Below are 16830 nucleotides of genomic sequence, written 5' to 3' on the forward strand. Positions count from 1 at the left end.
CTTCATTTTTTTTAAAAAATTACTTTATTTTATTATTATTATTTTTTATTGTTTAAGTTTTACATATGTCTCCTTCTTCCAGTCTCCCAGGTGTGTCATGTCTTTTCTGACCTCAGGGCTCCCTCACACCTCTCACCCCCGCCCCAACACCCCCCCAGGGACTATGTCTGCCTCATTCCTCTGATCGCACAATTCAACTCTTACAATTATCTCCAAAAAGAACTGAATGTAGTACAAAGACGTGAATACGTATTTTAGAAAATTAACTAACTATCCCAACCTCAAATCGGGTCCTTCCCCTCCCCTGCCCCCGCGCCAGGCAGGAAGCATGAGTTCCGCTGGTTCCTGGCAGTATCTCTGGTTCGTGGACTGCGAGCATAGTCCATCACACACACAGCTGCCTCGGGGGCAGGAGCAGGCCTGAGGGTGTGGGGCTCACCAAGTGTCCAGCCCGGCTCCTGCCCCTACGTGCTCAGTGGGCAGCCCCAGGAGGCGCGGTGGGGGGGGGGGGCGGGGGGGGTGATAGCGCCTTGTCACAGGTGAGGCCCCCAAGGCACAGATGAGCGAAGGGAGTCACCTCAGGCCACAGAGCTAGTAAGAAAGAGTGAAATTGGAACTTGGGTCTTCTGACATACCCAGCTGTTCAGGGAAAAATGCTGAAGGAAGCTTGAGTTCCCTAAACCTTATCCCCGAGTGCCCGGCGGCTCTGCAGAGCTGAGGTTAGCTAAAACCGTGTTGCAATCCCTCCCGGCTGGCCGGGCAGCCCAGCCCGGGTTCTCAGCTGTGACTTGCTATGTGCCCTCCACGGCAGCCCTTCCCAGGCCCGTGGTTCAGTGCCCACCTGGGTGAACCACCGACAATCAGCCTGCTGGCACCTCGCCTTTCGCTCAGCGCGGTGTAAAGCTGGTATTCTCTTGCTGGCATTGACGGGTCACCTGCAACACGTGGTTAGATGCAGGCATTGCCTCAAAGGCAAACACAGGCCCACAGGAAACATCGATTTGCAGAACACAAGTGCTCCAGGGGGCCAGGAGCTGGCTGGGGTGTCACCTGCCTCAAGGAAACAGATGGGACATGCTGGCGAGCTCACGGTCAGGGACTCGGAGAGATGGGAACGCCTGGCCCTCTGTGGGTGTGGACCAGCATGGGCAGCCCCAGAGGCACAGAAAGCCGTGCTCCCCAGCTCATACTTCCCAAGTGAAACTCAAGGCCGGGGGCAGCACACACACCACCTCCACCCCACCCCCAGGGCCTGTCCTTTCTGCCATTCCTGCCGAAACCCCAACCCCAGTGGGTGGGCATGCCTGGATGAGTCAGAGAAACATCAATCGGCTGCCTCCTGCATGCCCCCCACTGGGGATTGAGCCCACAACCCGGGCATGTGCCCTGACCAGGAATAAAACCTGTGACCTCCGGGTTCATAGGTCAGTGCTCAACCACTGAGCCACACTGGCCGGGCTTTTGAGCTTTTGACATAAGAATGTGGTGTTTTGAAACTTTATCTCTAGGGTTTCTGTTGTTCTGTTTAGCTTTCGTAACCCAATGTTAATTCATCAGGGCTTTCCCTATGTGCCAGGTGCAGAGTCCTGTGGAGTGAGTCACAAGCAGCTGGTGAACGTGGTAAATGCAGACTCTGGGGCCTGCCTCCCAGGATTCTGAGGCAGTGGGTCCGGAGCGGACCTGGGCGTCTGCATTTTAACAAGGTCTTCAGGTCTCTGATAAAGGTGTTGCTGGACCTCACGCTGAGAAACCTCGAACGTAGGGAACGTATGAGTCAGATGTGCTTTCACCCACGGGACGCGGCGAAGGGAGGGAGGGAGACAAGACCCCCACTGTAAGTCACAAGGCAGAAGGTGCCCAGGCCGCAGGACAGCAGGAAACAAGGTGACCTCCTGACCCCGAAGGCTCCACACCTTCGCTGTGTCGTATTCCGACCGACCTGGAATTCTTTATTCATAGTATTACTCCTACTCTAGTGGAAGCGCCGTTTCAATGAGGTAGGATCTTCGTTTTGGGGAGGGGTGGAAACGTGTCTAGGATACTGGAAATCAGATGCCGGGAGCGAGAACTGGGGAGCCTTGGGAAGTGTAACAATGAGGTGCAGCCTCCAAGGCCCGCCCTCCACTCCTTCTTGGGATCAAGAAAGAGGCCCCGAGGGAGGGGTGGGTGAAGGAAGTCAGCGATGACAGGCTGTGCGGCTAAGGCAGGGCCAAGCGCCTCGGACCCCCACCCACCGCCTCTCAGGTGCCGGGCGTGCATTCACCCTCACAAAAGGGAATCTGCCCAAGGGTTAGAGGAACCTGGACACCCTCTGAGGAGACCAGCACCACCGAGGCGGGGCTTTCCTCAAGGAACTCACACTCGCCCTGTGGTCTGGCTCAGGACTTCATCAGCCTCCACCAAGAAGTCCTGCCCTTCACGCCAAGCTCTGTCATGGGGACATGCTGGGGGGGTGGGGGGGGCGGATGACAGGAGAGGCAGCTCATCACTCATAAGCTCAGATCCTGAACACAGGCCTGCAGGGCTGGGCCTGGGCCTGCTTCCTCACCCGCACCCAGGGCTGCTGGGAGGGTTAGTGGGGTCATGAATGTGAAAGGTGTCGGATGAACGCTGATAGGTGGTAACTATGGTTAGTCTGGGAGAACTTCATCTGTGTTCATGTATGCCTCGTTCTGGTTTACCCTTCACACAAAGGGTTGCCCAGCCTTGCTCCTGAGGCTCCCTTGCAAGCGCTGTGGACAGGGTGAGCGCATCCTTTGCTCACTCCACTCCCTCTGGCCCAAGGGGAAGGAACATTTGGGGCCTGGTGAGTTCTGGTTTTTGTTCCCTCAGTCCTCCTGGAGGTTCTTTCCTGGCCTCAGGTGGTTTCCTCAGCTGACGAAGACTCAGCCGAAAACTCTGGGGGACGCTCTGCGCATCTCCAGAGCTCTGTCTGAGCAGCTCTCTGCTTTCCAAATGCTGGCTGCGGTGGCCGGGCACTCCAGGCAGCAGGGAAGGGCTGTGGCCCAATGCACCATCGCATACAGTTGTTAAAGGTGAGACGGCACATCCAGTTTCTATTAGTTCATCACTACCAGAGGGGAACTGAGTACTGTAGTTTATTTTATTTTATTTTTAAATATATTTTTATTGAGAAACTGAGTACTGTAGTTTATTTTATTTTTTTTATATACTTTTATCAATTTCAGAGAGGAAGGGAGAGGCAGAGAGAGAGATGGCAACATCAATGATGAGAAAGAATCATTGATCGGCTGCCTCCTGCATGCCCCCTACTCGGGATCAAGCCTGCAACCCAGGCATGTGCCCTGACCAGGAATCGAACCGTGACCTCCTGGTTCATAGGTTGACGTTCAACCACTGAGCCACACCAACTAGGCCTAAGCACTGTAGTTTAAAAGAAGAGGTGGGTGCAAATTTATCTTTACAGCAACTGGAATGCATATGAAAATATCATCTTTTCTCAGCGAGGAAGTCAACAGGGACTGCTAATTGCACTGGGCTTCCTTGCCTTGTTCATAATTGTAGGAAATGCTGAGGTGCAGTGAGAGGTTAGTAAAAGCAGAGATGTCATTTTTCCCCCATACTCATTCACAAACCTGAATTTTACCCACATTCCCCTGGGGAGCCCACGGTGCCCTGGACAAGAGGTCTTGTGCTAAGAGCGAACAGTAACTTCCCTTCTGAGTGTCAGGGGGCCTTTGGGTGGCCCTCTCTGGCCCTCGCTAAGTGGCTTGCAGCATATTCCTCACACAGTCCCACGTTTTGTACAAAAGAGAAACCTCAGCTTCTTTCTTCGTGGGCAAACCCATCCCCACTCCTTTCAACATCGCGTCGGTGTTTCCTCATCCTCAGCCTGGTTTTTACTGCTCTCGGGACCAGTCGGAGCTGTGGTGGCGGGAACCAGCCTGGCAGCTCAGCCTGGGACCCCACGCAGAGCCCGGTGGCCGTGCTCCCCTCACTCCGAGGACAACCCTCCCGTCCGTGCCCAGCGGCGTCCGGCTTCTTCACAGCATTGCACTTCTGGCTTATGTTCTGTTTATGACCAAGGACGGTCCTTGGGTTGCTGCCTTTCATAATTACAGCTTGCTTTTTCCTTTTGTTTTTGTTTGCAAACCAATTTTGTATTTGTTCATAAAAAATATTCCCACTCAATGTTTCTTTCTGTGGCCATAAATGTTTATGACCTTGTTTTAAGTTTGGGTCATTCTGCCACCCACCGAATGACTACCAGGCCATCTGTAGGGGCTGAATTTCATCCTTTGTGGCAGGACCAACAGAGAAAAGAACTGGCTGGGGTTTTCACTCCATTATACTTTAAAAAAAAAAGTAGCTAATAAGAACCATTGATTACTGTTAGTAATCACCGCATAGAAATGAAATATACAACTGGGAGATAAAGAAATAGAAATGGATCAAATTAAGTTCCTTATTGTTATCAGCCACTAATCTTATCCTTTCATTAACCTTTAACTTTTTTTTTTATAGTAATTGCTTCTTTTAATCCGGGATTTCTTGAGGCTTGATTAGAATTCTTCTTTCCATCTAATCTGTGTGATTAAGACTCCAAGACTCTTCTTAGAAGATGGATGAGATTCGGTTACCAGGTGAAGTTGGGGCACTGGGAGCTCTTAGAGCTGCTCGCTCTTTAAGTGACTAAGCTCTCCCTCCCTCTCATCTTATTTGTTTGTATCGTTCATAGACCATCAAATTCACCTGTTTCAAGTGTTGATTCAATGACTGTTAGTAAATCCAGAGTTGTGCAACCATCACTACAATCCAGTTTTAGAACATTTCCTTCACCCCAAAGCGACCCCTTGTGCAAGTTACTCCCCATTCTCGCCTCCAGCCCTAGGCCACCACTAATCTACTCTCTGTCCCCACAGATTTGTCTTTTCTGGACATTTCATATAAGTACACAATGTCCAACCTCGTCATAGCATGTATTAGTAAGTACTGAGTAGAATTCCCTTGTAGGGCCCACCCCTTTCGCTTATCCATTCACCAGTTGGACATAGGATTGCCTCCACTTTTTTGCTATTATAAATCATGCTACTTAACATTCAGCCTGGCCAACATTTCTCAGTGTTGACCTATGAACCAGGAGGTCATGGTTCAATTCCCGATCAGGGTACATGCCTGGGTTGCAGGCTCAATCCCCAGTGGGGGGGGGGGGGGGGGGGGGGGGGGGCCAGCCAATCAATTCTCTCTCATCATTGATGTTTCTTATCTTTCTCTCCCACTCCCTTCCTCTCTGAAATCAATAAAAATATATTTTAAAAAGAACATTCATACATAAGTCTTTGTATGAACATAGGTTTTCTCTCCTGTTGGGTAGATACCAAGGAGTGGAATTGCTGGGTTGTGTGGTGAATTGTTTAATTTTTTTTAAGCTAATCTTTTCCAAGTGGCTGCATGGATTTGCATTTCCATCAGCAATGCATGAGAGTTCCTGCTCCCTTTCCGTTTTAATGGCCTTCTTTTCAGAATAGTTACCCCTCCACAAAGTTTGGTAAAAGCCAGAAGGCAGATTTCCAAAATGTAACGAATTTCCAATGCAGCTGGGTAATCCTCCATGGTTTACCCACATCTGCCAATCAGAAGGGTTCAGACTTTTCAACTTGTTTTGATTCCTGTTACCTGATTTACTGAAACACAACTTGTTTACTCAATAATTTTTCTGCATTTCTTTTCTTTGTGTTACTGTCCTCTCTCTACACATGGCACTCATATGACCTTCTGTGGAGTTTACTTTTTTATGTATCTGTCTGCCCCAACTAGACAAGAATCCCTTCAGAAGGGAGATTTCTGTATCCAAAGAAACTAGTACAACACATGGCAGAAAGTGAGCCTTAACAAGTAATTGAAAAATCACATTTGGTTCACATACATACTGATTTGCATGCCAGCCTGCTTTCCTTCCAAGGGCCATATACTTCCCCAATGTCCTATTCCTTGACAATGTGGCCTGGAAATTAGGGTTTAGAGAAACCTTGGGGAGAAGTCCAAATCTTTGTGTTTATAGGGAAAATCTGAGGCCTGGAGCAGTGAAGTGACCTGCCACGGGCATCTACAGGTGCTAGTCAGGAGTGCCGAGGGTTAACTCCAGTCCTGGAGGCAACCCTGTCAAATAGACAGGTGAACTGAAGTGTGGGGACAGTGGGAGTGCTGGGGAGGCGGGAATGGGGCTGGTCTGGGGCAGAATCCCGAGTGCTGTGCCTGAACTGCATTCCCTCGAAAGGAAGGTTTCTGAGTAGGATGTGGAATGACCCCATAGCAATCTAGCAGGTTAATAAGGGAGGCGGCCGAACAGTCTAAGTATGAAGGCAGGGAGCAGGGCCTGAACTTGGCGGGGTGTTTGCAGAGGGAACTTCGGAAGAGAAGCACTGGGCTATGCTAACTGGACGGTTGACTGCGGCCTGCAAGCCTGGGAAATGGTCTCAGTAACGGAAATAAGGGAGATGGGACAGAAGAACAGGTCGGTTGGTCACCAGTGTCCTCTAGGGGCCTGGGGAAAAGGGCCTGGTGGGTCAGATCGCTTGCTCTGCACTCACTATGGGCTCCACCACACATCAGCAAGGGACCTCAGGCAAATGACTAGGATGACTCCGAGCCTTAGTTTCTACATCTGTAAAATGGGCTAACAACCCTACCTTCTAGGGCAGAGGTTCTCAACCTGTGGGTCGCGACCCCTTTGGCGGTTGAACGACCCTTTCACAGGGGTCGCCTAAGACCATCCTGCATATCAGATATTTACATTACAGTTAAGAAGTAGCAACGAAAATAATTTTATGGTTGGGTCACAACATAAGGAACTGTATTTAAAGGGCCAGAAGGTTGAGAACCACTGTTTTAGGGCAGTGGTCGGCAAACTCATTAGTCAACAGAGCCAAATATCAACAGTACAACGATTGAAATTTCTTTTGAGAGCCAAATTTTTTAAACTTAAACTATATAGGTAGCTACATTGTTATTAACTTAATTAGGGTACTCCTAAGCTGGCCTTTGCTAAAAACGTCCTCAATCTGTTGAGGTACATTCGGTGAGGTCGACCCCTTCCAGCTCTCCCATCCTCACTCGTCTTGTATACTTGTTTCGTCTATCTCTTTTCATTCATCCTCTCTATATGTCCAAACCATCTCAACATACCTTTCTCAATCCTCGACACTACATCTTCTTTCACTCCACAACGTTCCCTAAAATTAACTTAATAAACTTTACTTTTGTCACCCGCGCCTGTGATTTGTGGACGCGACTAGCACTAACCACTGCACAATGAGACTGCTGACTGGGTCACTCAACTCGTGCATGAATTGCGGTGCCTCCCCCGCGCTGCATATCCTGCGGCCCGCCTGTGCCGCGTCTCCTGTCGCCCGACTGACCGACACCCCCCACTTCTTCTAACGCCGCTTCTTCAAAATAGACTCGCCCAGGCCGAACACCGACTTCTGCGCATGGGCCACGAAGTTTCAATCGCACTGTATGTGCGCGCCCGTACGTGGTATTTTGTGGAAGAGCCACACTCAAGGGGCCAAAGAGCCGCATGTGGCTCACGAGCCAGGGTTTGCAGACCACTGTTCTAGGGTATTCGAAAGGATTCACTTAGGTGACATTTAGGCACTTGGACCTGAGTCTGATGTGTAGGCAGCGATGAGTTCAGGGCAGCCTTGGTTCCCTTAGTCCTGTAATCTCTCTCTCCCCGCATAACACTCAGATGCAGCCCTCACTGAATGCAGCTGCTCCAAGCTGGACACCCCGTGGTCAAAGTTCTGTATCAGGCCAGAAATAAATGATCTCATCTTTCGGAGTTTGTGGTAATGTTTTAAACTTACCCAACTGGAAGTTTCTTAAAGGAACTAGCACATAAAAAATGCCATGTTCACACAATTGTCCAAGTCTTAAATCAGTCATATCTGAAAAGCTGGTTTAGCTCCAATGTGTAGTGTGGTTTTCAAATGTCACTCATGGGGCCTCGGGTAATCTCAGGCGAGGCTCTGGGGCTGCCCCGGGAGGAAGGGGCTGGAGTCCTACCTCGTCTTGACTAGAAAGACTGCCCTTTCAGTTGTCTTATATGATCAAGTTTCTCAGTAATAAGGTAAATATGATTTCATGTGAAGAAAAGGTTTCACTTCTTGGGAAAACTCCTGTAATAGAAATTGAACACATATGCCAGAATGACAATGACAACCTAATGTTTACATCTTCAAAGATGCAAAAAAAAAAAAAATTTATCTAAAACTTCCAATTCTTAAGTTGGCTAGAAAAATGTGTGAAACATGGCTTCTGAAGTCTGGAAAGGAAGCAGCCCACAGGATGCAAGCACTATCCCTTTTCCCCAGTGGAATGGTGTCATTTCGCATTTTTCTGACTGAGACTGGCATCTACACTAATATCTTGCGTTCTCTTCAGAAAGAGTTGGGAAAAACGCAGCTTGAACCTCGGGCGAGCATTTCATGCCGGCCTCGATCTGCTTAGGAAATAAAGTATTTCACAAAAGAACCACATTCCATGGGAAGCATGTTTGTTCTGGCTTAAACATAATAGTTTCCTCAGGAAGTTGGATTCAGATAAAGCATCTTAAGAAATTCAAAATCACTCAGTTTGTAGCAACTGAATGCCACCCTGCTTTCTGAATTCCATGAAAACGTTTTCAACATTGCTTCTGCCATTTTCAGACTAGGCTTTTCTACGGAAATGTTTGTTATTTCAGAGCCATCATTGCCTCTTTGAGGTCCAATCCAGTTATTCCCTGCATTTTAATGAAAATTTTTTTGCGCGCGCGCACACACACACACAGAGGTACATGCTTGTTTATTTACAAAAGGCTCAGTTTTCCAATGTGGACTTGGGATGTATTTTAAGATTCTACAGGAATTGATCAGGAGGAGAAGCATGAAGACTCTGAGACCTGACAACCTAACTCCCCATCCCAGCTCAGCCACTTACTAGCTCTGGGAATTCCCATGGGCTACTTCACTTCTCTGTGCCTCATTTTACTTATCTGGAAAATGGGAATAATAACCGTAGCACCTTCATCAGGCGATTACGGGAGTTACTGTATTTGTGTCTTGGAGTAGAGCCTGGTACACAGTAAGTGCTCAATAAGCGCTAGCCATTATGCGCTATTCTTGGTTTCCTAGTGTAGTCAGGATGTGTTTGACTTCACTGACTATTCTGGTTGGTAAAAGGTTGATATGGAGACTATTAATAGAGTAGCACTCTTCACACAATGAGAATATAATCAATGATACTCAGTTTAAAGACCCTGCTGGTCATAAGTCCACTGACTTTTGGGCTAAAGGGGCATCAGAGAATAAATAACTGGTTCAGCGCCTTTAGTTCATGGCCGAAGACCCCAAGGCCCCGGGGGCTGGAGCCACAGCAGAGGATGGACAGGATGTGGTGGCTTCCCACGGTGACACTGTGTGGTGGCAGCAGTCACCACGGCACTGACGAGCCTGCTACGGAGCATCATGCTCTGCTTCGTCACCTCACGCTTTGCTTACTGTCCTGATGGGAATGCTTGCAGCTGGGGTGTTTCGATGTGTTTCCATTTCCAATAGCCCTTGAAAGGCATCACTGAGTTCAAACTACAAAAAAGACAGTCTGAGGTAGGAGAGCTAGAAGGGCCTGGGTCCCAGCCTGCACCATCGGAACAGCTTACCCCTCCGGCGGTGCACAGACAGGACAAGCTGTAGATTATCAAAGTTTTATTCAAATTATAAAATACTTAAAAATAAACAATATAATTTCCTTGACTTTTTATTGTAACATAGAAAAATGATTTCAATTGCATTTAAAATCTTCAAGTTTTACCCCAAACAAAGTGTGCGATGCAGCCAGTCGAAGCGCTGTGACCAGCGCGCTCTCTACAGATGGCTGGGGCAGGAGGTAGGCTGCGGGCGTGGCTGCGGGCAGGTGGCTTTTCCTACTCAGAGTGACGGTATCTTTTCTTGTTGTGACTCTCAATCGCCCTTCTCAGTGCTTCGTCCTGGACCAGATCACACATCCTCACATCCGCGTGGCCACAGCCAATTTTAGGGCAACTGGGAGAGATTAGAAAATGAGGTCAAGCCACTGAATGCCTTCTGCATGAACTCTCGCTCACACATACTTAAACGAGGGCATTTTACCCCAAAGAAGCACATCTTAAAAATCAGGTGTGATGGGCACGCATTAGAGTATGAACGGATGCCCACCTGTGCCAGGCCCAGTCCCGTGCTGGAGGCACAGGCTACGCCCATCCAGTGCCCACTCCCGGCTCTTGCTTTCCAATGGGGGACACAGGTGGTCACAAAGTCACCACCTAGAGGCAGACTGGAAGTTCAGTTTGCATTAAGTGCTACGAAGGCAAGGAAGCGGTCAAGGCAGGGAGAAGCTGTCCCGAGGGGGTCAGCCACGCCTCACAGGTCTCGTCCAGAACAGGTGCCCGTGTGGGCCGGGCTGGAGCAGCAGCAGGTGCAGGGGCCCAGGAGGCGGTGGCTTGTGGCCTGGAGGAAGAGCGAGCTCAGCAGGAGGGAGGGCCCTTGGAGAGGAGGGCGGAGGCTGAGCAGGGCGGTTTTGTTTTTGAACATGAAGAGAAGCAGTGGAGGGTTTGAACAAGGAGGGCTGTGATTTGGGTGACATTAGAAAACAGGGCTCTAGCTGCTGAGTGGAGGACAAAGGCGGAGTGGATGCAGGGACACTGGGGACCCGCAGCGATCCAGGAGGGAGGGTGGCATGGATGAGGGGGAGCAGAGAGGAGCCTCAGGACAGAGCTGCCAGTAGAACCCCTAGGACTGGCTGTCGGAGCGGCGGGAACAGAGAAGAGCTTCATTCCGAGTTTGGCCGAGCCGATAGGCAACTGGTTGGTGGTGCCTGATCTCCGAGGGGAACAACTGCAAACCAGGTTGGGGGGGATTCAGGAGTCCCAGGAGGTGTGTGTTCCCTCTGAACTGCCCTCCCCTGGAGAGAGACTGAGTGGACCGATGGGGACTTCAGCTGTGGCCGAGGACATCAGCGCGTGACTCATCCTCGTGGGGGTGGGGAGCTCAGGGCTCTGTGGACGGTCTCCTCTGAAGGCAGTGGCTGGATGAAGTCACCTAATTTCTTCTCAACAGGAGCCAGACTGTGTGGAGTGAAGTGCCCAGTGTTTGGAGTCAAGCTGACCTAGTCTGGATCCTGTCTGCGCCGCCCACTCACGCGACCCTCCTGAGCCTCTGCTGCCAGGAGTGAAGATGGGGCTGCAGGCAGCGCCCTGCTCGGACTCGCCGGCTCCCTTCATGACCTCCCATGACTCTCGTTTGCTTCTTGGTGACCGTTCTTCTAGCACATTTTAAAGCTGATGGTCTCTGTACATCTTTATACATCAACACACATGCACACTTTCATGCATGCAACGGCCCTTCTGTGTGGCTGGTCCTGGGCTAGGGCCTGGGCGTCCAAGTGTGAATTACAAATATAGGTTCCTGCCCACACACAGCCCCGCCTAGTGACCCGAGACAGCTCGCCAAACAGCACAGGTGGAGTGAGATCAAAGATAACAAGTACGAAATGAGATAAAAATAACAAATACAAGACAAAAGACGTAACCCAGAGGGGGAGACGGCTGACCATGGAGCTCTGATTTGTCCAGCAGCGGGAAGCCCACAGCTCACCCTGCACGACACCCTCTTGGTCTCTGGGCCAAGGCGACTTTAGAGCGGAGACATCAGTCACTGAGATGAACTCTGCGCTGTGAGCAGTCGGTTTTAAAAATGCTAAAAGGTGTCCTGGGTGGTCAGGTGAAGGTGCCCTGGATGGTCAGGTGAAGGTGCCCTGGATGGTCAGGTGAAGGTGTCCTGTGTGGCCAGGTGAAGGTGCCTTGTGTGGTCAGGTGAAGGTGCCCTGGATGGTCAGGGGAAGGTGCCCGGGGTGGTCAGGTGAAGGGGGCCGGGTGGTCAGGTGAAGGGGGCCGGGTGGTCAGGTGAAGGGGGCCGGGTGGTCAGGTGAAGGGGGCCGGGTGGTCAGGTGAAGGGGGCCGGGTGGTCAGGTGAAGGGGGCCGGGTGGTCAGGTGAAGGGGGCCGGGTGGTCAGGTGAAGGGGGCCGGGTGGTCAGGTGAAGGGGGCCGGGTGGTCAGGTGAAGGGGGCCGGGTGGTCAGGTGAAGGGGGCCGGGTGGTCAGGTGAAGGGGGCCGGGTGGTCAGGTGAAGGGGGCCGGGTGGTCAGGTGAAGGGGGCCGGGTGGTCAGGTGAAGGGGGCCGGGTGGTCAGGTGAAGGGGGCCGGGTGGTCAGGTGAAGGGGGCCGGGTGGTCAGGTGAAGGGGGCCGGGTGGTCAGGTGAAGGGGGCCGGGTGGTCAGGTGAAGGGGGCCGGGTGGTCAGGTGAAGGGGGCCGGGTGGTCAGGTGAAGGGGGCCGGGTGGTCAGGTGAAGGGGGCCGGGTGGTCAGGTGAAGGGGGCCGGGTGGTCAGGTGAAGGGGGCCGGGTGGTCAGGTGAAGGGGGCCGGGTGGTCAGGTGAAGGGGGCCGGGTGGTCAGGTGAAGGGGGCCGGGTGGTCAGGTGAAGGGGGCCGGGTGGTCAGGTGAAGGGGGCCGGGTGGTCAGGTGAAGGGGGCCGGGTGGTCAGGTGAAGGGGGCCGGGTGGTCAGGTGAAGGTGCCCTGGGTGGTCAGGTGAAGGTGCCCTGGGTGGTCAGGTCCTTGTGTTAAATGTGAGTCTAGAAAGGCGCCCATGGGAAGGAGATCAGGAACCAGGCCAGGTTCGCCTCATTCTGATGACTGGGCTTTGGGTGAGGGTAGGAATCGGGTGCCTGGAAATGCCTGACACTCGATCCAAACCCCCTGGTGCTGCCACGTGAATGTTTTCTCTAAGGAAGTAAGTAAACAGCTGCAACTATGAAAAGGACATGGACACTTTCCTGACTTCAGAAAAGGCATTTTCATCGCTCAAATTCTGGGACATGGAAATGCGACTCGAAGCAGGTGGCCGGGAGGACTGTGGGGCGACCCTCACTCAGTGTTTTCCCACCACGAGCATCCTCTCTGCCGCCAGCCGTGGTCTCGCCCCTCCGCAGAACAAAGGCTCTCACACCGCCGGCCAGACAGTGAACGGTGGGGCGACCCTCACTCAGTGTTTTCCCACCACGAGCATCCTCTCTGCCGCCAGCCGTGGTCTCGCCCCTCCGCAGAACAAAGGCTCTCACACCGCCGGCCAGACAGTGAATAAGCGGTGGACAGGGAAGTGGAGAGTGAGGTGGAGGACTTCCTGATGACATCAGCGGTTTCAGTCAGAGATGAGAGCATTCGGAGAATGTCTGCCGGGATTAGCCACGCCGCTCAGCTGCAGAGCAGCAGGCACACTCGCCTGGAGGGGACGGAGCCAGCAGGGCCTGTGTCAGACAAAGAGGCCTCAGCTCATTGAAGGGATTGACTCTGGTACAGAAGCATCGACCGAAAGCCCTCTCAAGGGAAGCCCGATGGCCGATGACACAAACAGGCTCAGGAGTGAAAGAGACCCGGCGCTCGCCTCCTGGCTGGACACTGGCCAGTGACTCAATTCCTGTGCCTCAGGTTCTCCCTCTAGAAAGATGACGGTAGAGCATAGGGTTTTGTGAGAAATAAGTAGATGACACTGACAAGGGTCAAGGAACTCACTCGGGTGCTACAATGTGCGGTTCTTGCTCTAGTCCACAGCTCTGCACCTAAGAATCGTGTGGAGAAGAGCCAGCCCACCCACAACGCTGGGGCCACATGGACATGGTGCCACGGGAGCCTGGGGGAGGCGCCTTTTGTTCAGTAAGAATGAGGGTTCAGGGAAGGCTTCCTGGAGGAGGGGTCCCTGCAGGAGCTGGGGGAGAACCTGGCTTCTCACCCTATCTCAAGTAAACAAAGCTTTAAGATACAAAGGTTAGGACAAGGCCATGATGACATGATTCTGAATCTGGGCACTCCTCCAGGGAAACAACTCTACATAAGCAATGGTGCTTTAATCCCCACAACATCCTGGTGAGCAAGTCGGGTGTGGCAGTGCCCAGTCTTAAGCTCTCCAGCTCTGGCGTCACTGCTGGGCAGGAGTCAGACCCACAGGCCTGGAAGGAGAGGCTGGGTCCTGACTCAGGTCACGGCCAGGGGAGAGCACTCCTGCGGCAGCGAGCCAGCGTGAGCGTCTGCGGAACAAAGGGTCTCGGAGGCTGTGGGGAACCTTGGCCTCAGCATCAGCTCAAAAGGACAAGATTCTGAGTCTTAGGAGCTCCTGGATTTTGGTCCCAAGAATTCCAAGGTCCAACCCAGCTCTAGAAAGTTCTAGAAGGAAGGTCTGTAGCCCCCTCTGGAAATCTGAGTGGGATGGATTCCTATCAGACCTAAACACAGAGGGCAACTGCATCCCACATCCCCTGAGTCTGAAACAATGTGAGGTAACACCAACGGGCTCCCTGCCCAGAACCAGACTGCTACTTGCTTAGGCTCTGTTGTCCAAGAAGAGCTTCCTCCTGGCTGCTCGCTTCTCCACTGTCGAGAAGGTTGTGGTCCAGAGCTAGGTTGCAACTCCCCACCATTTCCTTAATCCCGAATTCTGGGAGATGGTATTTCCACCTTACACATGGAGCAACGGAGGCTTGGAGAGGTTAGCACAGGGACCACACGCGCAGTGCTGGAGTTCTGCTGATCAACACCACAGTTCTGGTCAACTTAAGTTTACTCTACATGCTCTTAGATGTGGCTTTGTTACTATAGTGCAGGTTCTTAAACCAAAAAGGAAAGAAATGATGGTGGAAAACTGGAAATGTCTTATTAATATAAAAATCGTTGCAGGGGTGGGGATAGGGTGGAGGGGGTCAGTAGGGAAAAAAGGGGACATCTGTAATATTTTCAGCATTAAATTAATAAAATCGTAAGACAGCTTTATTAGTCAGATAAATAGGCTATTATGAGAGATAGTCCAGGAAATCATTCTAACAACTGTATTTAGTTAGGGCCGACGTCTCACCAGTCTTATTCTGACTCAAACCAAGGGAGAGGTCCTGCCAGAGACCAGGGCAGGGAAGTAACATTTAGTCAGCGCCCAGCAACACAGTGTACCTGGAACTCCAGCCTCGCAAACACAATCAGACATCTAGGAGGAAGAACGGAGACTTCTCAAATGCATGTGTCACAGACATTTTCAACAAAGGGACCCAGAGCTGCTCATCATGCTGGCGTGCGTCAGGGAAGTGACACGACTCCATGCTTCATCAGGAGCCTCTGAGGTGGACTGTGCAGAGGCCCTGAATTCCATCTCCTGCCAAGTGCCCCTTGTCTTCAGGCCCCGCCCACTCCCCCACGCTCTTTTCTCTCCGTGTGCTCCTGATGATGTCGTAGATGGCTCCACGGGTCCTCCTCCTCTGACCGCCCTTTCATCGCTGAGGGTCCACCACAGGCCCAGGGCCAGGGGCTGAGGGCAGCGGGGCGCAGAGCAGAGCCTAGCCAGGTCCTGTCCCTGCTGGCTCTCAGGTGGTGGTCACGTCCAGTGCAGAGCTGAGTCTGGGCTGGCAGGTAAGTGGGATTGACTCCTCTGTGCTGACAACCTCACAATCAACGTCTCCAGCTGAGAGCTCTCTCTCAAGTTTAAAAAAATCCACATTTCGAGCCTCTAAGATACTTCCAAATGGCTGTATTGTTGCGACCTCAAACTCCACGTGACTTAGATGTGTTCTGCCCCTAGGCCCTCTCGGTTGTCTAACATGTCCGTCCTTCTAGACACGGTTTATAAATTCCAGTCTACCTTCACTTCTCTTCAACGTTCAGTTACCAAATCTGACAGTTTTCCTCTGAAATCACTCTCATCTTCATTCCCCTTTCAGATCCTATCTCGTCTCAATCCAAGCTCTTATTTATAACTCAATATACTGCAAAAACATCCTAATGCCTTTTATATATATACATATATATATTTATGTTTATATTTATATTTATATATATATGAACTTCAGAGAGGAGGGGAGATAGAAACATCAGTGATGAGAGAGAATCATTGACTGGCTGCTTCCTGCACGCCCCACACTGGGGATTGAGCCCACAACCCAGGCATGTGCCCTGACTGGGAATCGAACTGCGACCTCCTGGTTCGTGGGTGGTGCTCAACCACTGAGGCGCACTGGCCAGGCTCCTCATGCCTTTTTAATCCATCCTGTGAACTGCTGTTGGAGTAACTTCCTAAACTCCAGGGTGGCCTACCTTACTCCCTCCAAATAATGTCCTGTCATGTCTATAGAATAACAGTGGCAAAAAAATGATGACCATGATGATGATGGGATGACGTGTGCTGAGTCTTACCATGTGCCAGGCACTTTAAACACTTTATATATATCTTATTCAAATTTAAGACATACTAATCAGGCAATTACAACTATTAGCATCAATTCATAGATGAGAAAACTAACAAAATCATGACCTTTAACACCCTCTATACTGAGCCTTTACACCACTCCTCTATTGCTCTTATCCATTATCCTTCTATTCTCCCTCCAACACACACTCCCTGAAACAGTCCCTACTATCCACCAAGCGATCAGGCTCTGAGTGGGGTGAGCCCCTCGCTCAGAATGGTTTTTCTTTGCCGTTCCGAAATCTTTCTCATTTTTCAAGGCCCAGGAAAAACGTTACCCTCTCTGTCAATCTCGCAGACTTCTTCTACTTGGACGTAATTGTTATTATTAAGCTATGAGAATCCGAAGAGTTTGCAGAATCTGAACCCAAGTTATAGAAATATGAGAAATTTATTTTTTCCTAAATGGCAAGTATCACACAAGAGCTTCCAAATATGCACAATTCAAAAAAGGCCAAGGGCATGAGAAAGCCAAAGTGTGCAATTAAGAAGATCCACTTAAATGTGAATCCAGT

At 51.0% G+C, this 16830-nt stretch overlaps 1 protein-coding gene across 3 annotated transcripts in view; it reads right to left on the minus strand.

Moving 5' to 3' along the window:
* Window positions 1-9692: 9692 nt before the first annotated feature.
* Window positions 9693-16830, minus strand: part of NSMCE2 (NSE2/MMS21 homolog, SMC5-SMC6 complex SUMO ligase) — a 213714-nt gene continuing 206576 nt past the window's right edge. For all 3 annotated transcript variants that reach the window (XM_005876653.2, XM_005876652.2, XM_005876656.2), the window contains one exon: window positions 9693-10043. In XM_005876653.2, coding sequence (XP_005876715.1) covers window positions 9926-10043 — 118 coding nt within the window. In that variant the 3' untranslated portion in view covers window positions 9693-9925. The remainder of the gene's footprint in view (window positions 10044-16830) is intronic.

This window comes from Myotis brandtii, unplaced genomic scaffold (assembly GCF_000412655.1).
Source record: "Myotis brandtii unplaced genomic scaffold, ASM41265v1 scaffold494, whole genome shotgun sequence".
In the NCBI taxonomy this organism is placed as follows: domain Eukaryota; kingdom Metazoa; phylum Chordata; class Mammalia; order Chiroptera; family Vespertilionidae; genus Myotis; species Myotis brandtii.